The 8,560-nt window shown below is 40.8% G+C and overlaps 1 protein-coding gene across 2 annotated transcripts; it reads right to left on the bottom strand.

The window, feature by feature from the left end:
- Window positions 1–418: 418 nt before the first annotated feature.
- On the bottom strand, window positions 419–8,524 carry LOC115138234 (MAPK/MAK/MRK overlapping kinase-like). Of its 2 annotated transcripts, none has more exons than XM_029674885.2 (12): window positions 8,164–8,524; window positions 7,246–7,360; window positions 6,818–6,907; window positions 6,648–6,718; window positions 6,444–6,522; window positions 6,257–6,305; window positions 5,969–6,147; window positions 5,639–5,740; window positions 5,344–5,517; window positions 5,089–5,212; window positions 4,675–4,875; window positions 419–754 (listed from the first exon to the last, which is right to left on the bottom strand). In XM_029674885.2, the coding sequence occupies exons 1-12, from the start codon at window positions 8,447–8,449 to the stop codon at window positions 677–679; spliced, it is 1,548 nt and encodes a 515-aa protein (XP_029530745.1). In that variant the 5' UTR covers window positions 8,450–8,524; the 3' UTR covers window positions 419–676. The 2 variants fall into 2 exon arrangements, with proteins under 2 accessions (XP_029530745.1, XP_029530746.1); XM_029674886.2 differs by having other exon boundaries at window positions 8,417–8,492.
- Between the last annotated feature and the right edge of the window lie 36 nt (window positions 8,525–8,560).

Below are 8,560 nucleotides of genomic sequence, written 5' to 3'. Positions count from 1 at the left end.
AAAGGGGTGGTACTAATGCACATTCTGAGAGTTTAAGGAGTTTCTTTTGTAATTATTGTCATGCACATGACTCTTGCTTTGGAAGTCACTAGGAAATCTGCAACTTTTGATGTTATTATAAAGATATGCTCTGTGAGCAAAAAAGTGAATTTCCCAAAATCAAATTTTGTCAAGCACTAGCATACACTACACTGTGCTGAATCAATGAACTATAATGCTGGCTCTTTCATCACTTGATTAACTATATCAGAGCTCATCCTTGAATTTCTGCGTTGCATGCGAGTAGTCATTAGCTACATTTTGAGCAAACTTATCAACAGCTGTTAACATGACACCTAATTTAGTTAGGAAATGGCTGGGTAATTAATGGTTAATAGGCAATATCTCATTAGGCTAACACTGATGACAGAGTCAAATATACTTTGGGGATCATGTTATATTTCATCTGCAGGAATTATGACTTGTACAAATGAACCCTGGTAATTATTGCTATGTGATATTCCTTTGTCAAAAGCCCTGTTTGCATTTCTCACCAGAAAGTGGCAGGCTTTACAGAAGCTGAATAGCTTTGTTCAAACAATATAGTCTTAACATTTCAAACAAAGCAGATTAGAGTATGTACAGTAGCTACAGGTATGTTCTGTTAAACAGCAACGGTTCTTAAGAATTGGGGCTCTCAGTAGCCACCTCGTTTCCTGTCCAAAGGAGGCATGTAGTAGGTCTTGAAAGCAGAGCGGTAGGACTCATCCCTTGGCTGTTGGGAAAAGAGACAAAGGTTATTAACAGAAATATGAACAACACATGGGTGAGTCCTGATACTGTATGCATCAAGGGTCTCAGAGTAGGAGTGTTGAGCTAGGATAAGTGTTGCCTTTTAGATCATAATGCATAAAATTACAAGGACAGGGGGGGACCTGATCCTAGATCAGCACTTCTGAGACGCTTGACACTTACAGCCTCAGATGTTCTGACATTAGGGTGGTCTTCCATTAGCTCCGCCTTTGCTCACTGGTCAACATAGCAACACCCACCCGTAGCACACGCTCCAGCAGGTATATTTCACTGGTCATCCCCAAAGCCAACACCTCGTTTGGCTGCCTTTCCTTCCAGTTCTCTGCTGCCAATGACTGGAACAAATTGCAAAAATCACTGAAGTTGGAGACGTATCTCCCTCACTAACTTTAAGCGTCGGCTATCAGAGCAGCTTACCAATCGCTGCAGCTGTACACAGCCCATCTGTAAATAGCCCATCCAACTATCTACCTACCTCATCCCCATTTTTGTTTTTCTGCTCTTTTGCACACCAGTATTTTTACTTGCACATATCACTCCAGTGTAAATTGCTAAATTGTAATTACTTCGCCACTATTGGCCTATTTATTGCCTTACCTCTTTACTTCATTTGCAAACACTGTATACAGATTTTTCTATTGTGTTATTGACTGTACGTTTGTTTATCCCATGTGTAACTCTGTGTTGTTTTTGTTGCACTGCTTTGCTTTATCTTGGCCAGGTCACAGTTGTAAATGAGAACTTGTTCTCAACTGGCCTACCTGGTTAAATAAAGACAAAATAAAAAATAATTAATCCGTGGTCACCAACCTTTTGAGTACACTTTGTGTCAAAGTGCAAGCTGAGATCTCCTGTTCTGATTTTTTTTAAACTAAAAAAACATAAGCCTATGCAACATTAACCTATTAAAAACGGTACTGTAGCAATGAGGTTTGTGCAGTAGGCTATAGGCCCAAAACATGATCACCTCATATTGGCTTTGCTTGACTTGCCAATGAATGCATTGTTCTTCTCAGACTATTGAAAAAACCCATTTAATTTAATTTATATGATCACACCGGTAATCGATCAGTTGTTGTATTACTTGTGAGGCACAGCTGAGTGAGCATACATTTAAGTACTTAGCTTCTTTAAATTTTACTGGGCTGAAGGAGCCTGCATCTGATGGTCAGTCTCAGCAGAGAGAGAGGGCAGCAGACTGAGGGTCCGCCTCTCAACGTCCCTCTGCTCTCCCTTTCCTCCGCTGACACTGACTAAAAGGGGACACTGTCATCCAGCTGATGGCGAAACTCAAATCGCACCGCATTATTTCTACCTCATGCACAAATTCGTGTTGTTACTTCTATGACCAGAGAAAGTGAAATATTCCTCAATATAAAAAAGACCCAAGCTTATCGATACACTTTCCTACTCATTCATTGCCACTGCAGTGCTGGTTGTAGCATGAGTGGAAGTAGGGAGAACGCACATGTTATGGCTTTATAGAAAGTATTGACAGTAGAGGTTGACAGATTAGGATTTTTCAATACCGATACTGACTATTGGAGGACCAAAAAAAGCCGATACCGATTAATCGGACGATTTAAAAAAATAGATATTTTTATTTGTAATAATGACAATTACAACAATACTGAATGAACACTTATTTTAACTTAATATAATACATCCATAAAATCAATTTAGCCTCAAATAAATAATGAAACATGTTCAATTTGGTTTAAATAATGCAAAACCAAAGTGTTGGAGAAGAAAGTAAAAGTGCAATATGTGCCATGTAAGAAAGCTAACGTTTAAGTTCCTTGCTCAGAACATGAGAACATATGAACGCTGGTGGTTCCTTTTAACATGAGTCTTCAATATTCCCAGGTAAGAAGTTTTAGGTTGTAGTTAATATAGGAATTATAGGACTATTTCTCTCTATACCATTTGTATTCCATATACCTTTGACTATTGGATGTTCTTATAGGCACTTTAGTATTGGCAGTGTAACAGTATAGCTTCCGTCCCTCTCCTCACTCCTACCTGGGCTCGAACCAGGAACACAAAAGCCACCCTCGATGCAGCGTTACCCATGCAGAGCAAGGGGAACAACTACTCCAAGTCTCAGAGCGAGTGACGTTTGAAACGCTATTAGTGCGCACCCCGCTAACTAACTAGGCATTTCACATTGGTTACACCAGCCTAATCTCGGGAGTTGATAGGCTTGAAGTCATAAACAGCGCAATGCTTGAAGCACAGCGAAGAGCTGCTGTTAAAAAGCACAAAGGTTTATTCTTTCAGTGAAATACGGAACCGTTCTATATTTTATCTAACGGATGGCTTCCCTCAGTCTAAATATTGCTGTTACATTGTACAACCTTCAATGTTATGTCATAATTATGTAAAATTCTGGCAAATGAATTACGGCCTTTGTTAGGAATAAATGGACATCACACAGTTCGCAATGAGCCAGGCGGCCCAAACAGCTGCATATACCCTAACTTCTTGCACGGAATGCAAGAGAAGTGATAATTTCCCTAGTTATAAGAAATTCATGTTAGCAGGCAATATTAACTAAATATGCAGGTTTAAAAATATATACTTGTGTATTGATTTTAAAGAAAGCCATTGATGTTTATGGTTAGGTACATTGGTGCAAATGCGCTTGTTAAATCATCACCCGTTTGTCGAAGTAGGCTGTGATTCAATGAGAAATTAACAGGCACCGTATCGATTATATGCAACACAGGACACACTAGATAACTACACATGGTTGATGATATTACTAGTTTAACTAGTGATTATGTTAAGATTAATTGTTTTTTTATAAGATAAGTTTAATGCTAGCTAGCAACTTACCTTGGCTTCTTGCTGACCTCACGTAACAGGTAGTAAAAGCCTGCCACGCAGGCTCCTCGTGGAATGTAGGGCAGGTGGTTAGAGCATTGGACTAGTAAACGGAAGGTTGCAAAAACGAATCCCCGAGCTGACAAGGTAAAAATCTGTCATTCTGCCCCTGAACAAGGCAGTTAACCCACCGTTCCTAGGCCGTCATTGAAAATAAAAACGTGTTCTTAACTGACTTGCCTAGTTAAATAAAGGTGTAAAAAATAAAATAAAAAATATTTGGCAAATTGGTGTCCAAAAATACCGATTACGATTGTTATGAAAACTTGAAATCGGCCCTAACGATTAATTGGTCGACCTCTAGTTGACAGTACGGAGTAAAAACAAACATGAACTCATTCATAAAAACAGCAACTCAGCTGTAGTCGTTGAAGTCTCTCTCTAGTCATGGTTTTAAAAGTTTAGAAATCTCACAGTATCAATTTTGCTGTAGCTTTCATTTTTTTAGTAATTTAGCAGACGATCTTATCCAGAGCGACTTACAGTAGTGAGTGCATACATTTGAATACTTTTTCCCCCCATACTGGTCCGCCATGGGAATTGAACCCACAACCCCGGCATTGCAAGCGTCATGCTCTACCAACTGAGCCACACAGGACTTTCTTTTATGCCTTCTACATTACTGCAGACATGGTAATCTGAGCCATCTGATTGGCCAGCGGTGGGCATATAGTGCTCCCCCCCGGGAAGGCAGGATTTGTACCCTCTGACAAATAAAATGGGAACACGTTATCCACCCGGCGCACAGGACAGCTGAATCGGGTGCACATACCACCAAAAATGCTAAACTAATTCAAAAAATAGGAACGTAAGGTTTATCGACTTAGAAGGCCTTGGAGATCGACCAGTCAATAGCGATCGACCGTTTGGAGACCACTGTGCAATAAAGTAATGTCCATACAAGACTTTTGTCGTAGAGTAGCCTTAGGGATGTCTTAAAATAGGGAGTAGCCGTAGGGATGTTGTAAAATGTACATCGTAATGGAGTGTGTTTACCTTAGCCAACCGCAAGTGGCACTTTTTTGACGTGATGACTGGAAGGGGAGACCCACGGTGAGTGATGGTAAGAGCTGGCACTGTGGTAACAGGGTAGGTGATCTGGGGTGCAGGCACTACCACATTGAGCTTTGGTAATTCCACTGGATAATGTTGGATGTTGCGTCTGATCCGAGGCTCGGCAACATGCTTTATGTTGTGCTGCAAAACAAAATAATATTAGGCCATCATGAGAGACTAACCACATCATAGCAGGGCAAAGTGCATCGCAATGGTACTTTTGGTACTATTTCCAGTATGTAGCCTACTATTACATGTCATCCTAATCTTTGTAATGGGGTTTTCATTACTCATAAAATCTGATGTAGGGTCAACCTTTTGGACCTATTTTTAAGCGATGTGGCCATCTCTTACATGCCTCCTGCCCTGTCTGGCCATGCGCCACATGTGATCCACAGAGTTGGGGGTCCCACTGCTCTGTCCTCCCTCTACAGTCCCAATGGCCCTGTGCAGACTATCAGCTCTCCTCTCTGCCAGCCTGAGACAAGGACCAAAGAGGACAGGAGGGAAGATAGCATTTACCAAATGAAATAATGTATCTTACACACTACAATTTTAAGGCACAGTACAGTATGTCTGGATTTTCTATCCAGTACAGTGTGTGCTTACCGTAGCTCTCTAAAATAGGCGTGCTGTAGCGCCGCTCGTGAGCCAATGCGCTCCTCTGGGTCGTAGGCCAGCATCTGGTAGAGCAATGACAGACTGGGCGCAGAACAGTTTGGGATGAGCCGAGAGATCCCACTGCCCTTCCGTGGAGGGAAGTCAAAACGAATCGCCCTAGACCTGTCAACAATAATGTACAACAATGTCACTAAGGACAATTGTTTCCATTGAACATACTGTGAAGGTATTGGTCTCCATTACATGAGAAACGTATATAATGCAGCCAAAGTAAGAAACGTACTGCCTGAATTTTTGAAGAAGACTGCTGTCAGGTGTACCCAAAACATCATGGATCTTGGTCACCTGATCCAACTCGTTGGTACCCGGAAACAGAGGGCTGAGACTGAAATATAAAAACATGATAATCTGTGATGCCATCAAGGCTACTTACACAACAGTATGTGTTCATGAATGTCTGACTTTGACCATAGAGGAATACATATCACTAAGGCTATAACCTAATTATAATACTACATCCTATTTAGTCAGCTTTTTGGGTATGCAAGGATGGAAAGTACATAAGCAGTATGTAGTTTGAGAATTTGGTCACAACCAATGACAAGAGAGGTACCTGATGATCTCGTAGAAAACGCATCCTACACTCCACATGTCCATCTTGTGTGAGTAATAGCCATCTGTGAGGAGGCACTCTGGGGCTCTGTACCAGCGGGTGGAGATGTACTCTGTGTAGGGGGGCTTGGAGTGCAAACTCCTGCACGAGCCAAAGTCTCCTAGTTTGAGCACATCATGCTATGGAAGCAACCAACCAAATCATGGGCAACATATGGTAAATAATGTAACAGTAACAGTTCTTATTTACAAATTAGCAGGCAAGGTTTTCAGCATCATTTTTACTTACTTTGATTAGAATGTTCTCTGGCTTAACATCACGGTGGAAGATCCCATTGCTGTAGGAAGGTAACAAAAGAGTAAAACGGTTTACTTTTAGGGGAAGCAAAACAATTACCCTTAACCCCCCTGTAAGAAATGTAAACAAAAAAATGAATTATTTCATGGACAAGCTCCCATCCATATTTCATTCTTACCTATGCATGTGATCGAGTGACTTGCAAAGTTGATACATGTAGTGTCTGATTTTACTTTCTGGCAAAGGTTGTTGCCTCCCTGCAAGTGAGACAAGTTAGCAATACACAAGATAACAGAATTGGAAATAGTCTTTGATGTACTGTAGTTACAGTTATGGTAAAGGTTTCATGTCATTCACAGTAGCAGTTCCCTGTGTGTCTGACCTCGTATGTACTCATAGATGTTCATCTCCATCAGCTCACATACCAAGGACAGGGTCCCTGATTCTTTGTCACTGTAACACATTGAATGAATCAGACAAAATTATCATGTTATAATTCAGTTCAGGCTTCACACATACAATGAAAACAACTGTGACAAACATTGTACTCACAATATCAATTCATGCAGCTGAATGATGTTGGGGTGAGGGTTCAGTTTCTTCATGGCCTGGACTTCTCGTAGGTTGTTGGCCTGTTCCAGGCTGAGCAACAAAAAACAAAACATGTTTATTATGTGTAACTTTATCTTTCTATTGTAGAGAACATGTCTCATGACTCATTTTCAAAGATGTAGGCTTAAAAAATCTTGCCACAAAACTTCAAGCCACGTTGTCCCTCGCTGACCTCACTTGGTCAGGGTATGTTGAAACCAATATACACATCAATGGTTGACACCCAGTAGGATAGGTAGGGGTGTCATGCTGCTGCTGCTGGCTTTCGAGGCAAGGGTCCACGTACAAAGAGGATGCCATGCACCTGAAGGCAAGCAGCAGGCAGAAAGAACCATTATATATTTATGGGCAACACTCATGATAATTACCTGCTGAGTGACTGCTTCATCGTTTTACAAGCATAATATTTCCCATCTTTCAGGCTTTGAGCCTTCACCACTTCTGAAAATGTCCCTTCTCCAATTTTCTTGATTATCTTGTAATCTGCATAAGAACAAAGGAGTTGAGAAAAAAACATGCAGCTATCTACATTAGCTGTATCTAGCAAACGCTAGCGTACTGTACTAGTTTGCTAACGTTAGTAGGTAGCTAGCTCGTTAGTACAGGCAAACAATTCGATCAACTTACTATCCATTCTTCAAAGTGTACACTGCATATAAATAAATTATCCATAACGTTACTATCTAGGCCTATATTTAAATAACACATTGCGATATTTTCATGACACATTGTTGTCAAAGATTTGTATAACTAATCTCATTGTTCTATTTGTGGTGTTGTGGCATGTATTTCAGCTAACTAACTCCAAGATTGAAAGGCTTGGGGGAAAATACGCCTTTCTGGTCTCTAACCTAGGCTAATGAAGACATTTCTAATCTCTACTACGAGCTGGCCATGTTGGCTGGGCCGTCACCTTGGTAACCAGGCACGCCTCACCCTCAACTCTGACCTAAAAGGTGGATGATTTGAAACAAGAAACTTGTCTCGTACAGTGGCTGGCTATATATTTCTGACATTGGACTCACACTCAATGATGTATGCACACTTTTACTGTTATGGACGTCCAAATGCCTGTATTCTGCAAATAGTACAACAATTGTGTTTTTGCTCTATTACAAAAGGTCTGCACCCATCATCAGTCGCTCAAGCAGAGAGATGGAGCCAAATGCAACATAGCTTACCAAAAAATGCACAAATGAACCAAACATATATTTCCCATAACGTGGAGCATGTTCATGTAAACATGTTGTTCGTTTGAATGCCATTTTGCGAAGTATTGATCTCACCTTTTTTCCAAAGAAGCTTGCTTAAAATGAGCTCAGATCTATTTCGATTGTACGACGTTGTATTGTTATATAGGTCCATGAAGCTTTTCCAGTCGATACTATGCGTTTTGTTTGCTTTGCGAATGCATGCTCTATTTTTCACACCAACAAGCCAATTTGTGTAATACATAATTATACGATAGCTGACGAAGAGAACGCATTTAGTACAACAATGCCCAAAATCTACCGTTAATTTGTATCTTGAAACACTCACAAGTAGCAGCGGGTGACCATCACCTGGCAGCATCAACCAACAAAATTCATCATTGCGTAATGTAAATCATTTTCGTCCAATGTCTGCGCATGCACGTGCACAAGTGTGGGTTTGTGTGCGGAAAGTCCACGCTTGCGTGGTATT

The sequence above is a fragment of the Oncorhynchus nerka genome, linkage group LG12 (genome assembly GCF_034236695.1).
Source record: "Oncorhynchus nerka isolate Pitt River linkage group LG12, Oner_Uvic_2.0, whole genome shotgun sequence".
NCBI classification, from domain to species: Eukaryota; Metazoa; Chordata; class Actinopteri; order Salmoniformes; family Salmonidae; genus Oncorhynchus; species Oncorhynchus nerka.
The sequence above is the reverse complement of the archived record's forward strand: the minus strand, read 5'-3'. Positions and strand labels throughout refer to the sequence as shown.

Coding starts and splice junctions, on each gene's coding strand:
- LOC115138234 (XM_029674885.2), bottom strand. CDS start 8,449: ATGCTGCCAGGTGATGGTCACCCGCTGCTACTTGTGAGTGTTTCAAGA. Junction 6,719..6,817: donor CAGCTGCATGAATTGATATT/GTGAGTACAATG, acceptor AATGTGTTACAG/TGACAAAGAATCAGGGACCC. Junction 6,306..6,443: donor TCACTCGATCACATGCATAG/GTAAGAATGAAA, acceptor ACCTTCCTACAG/CAATGGGATCTTCCACCGTG.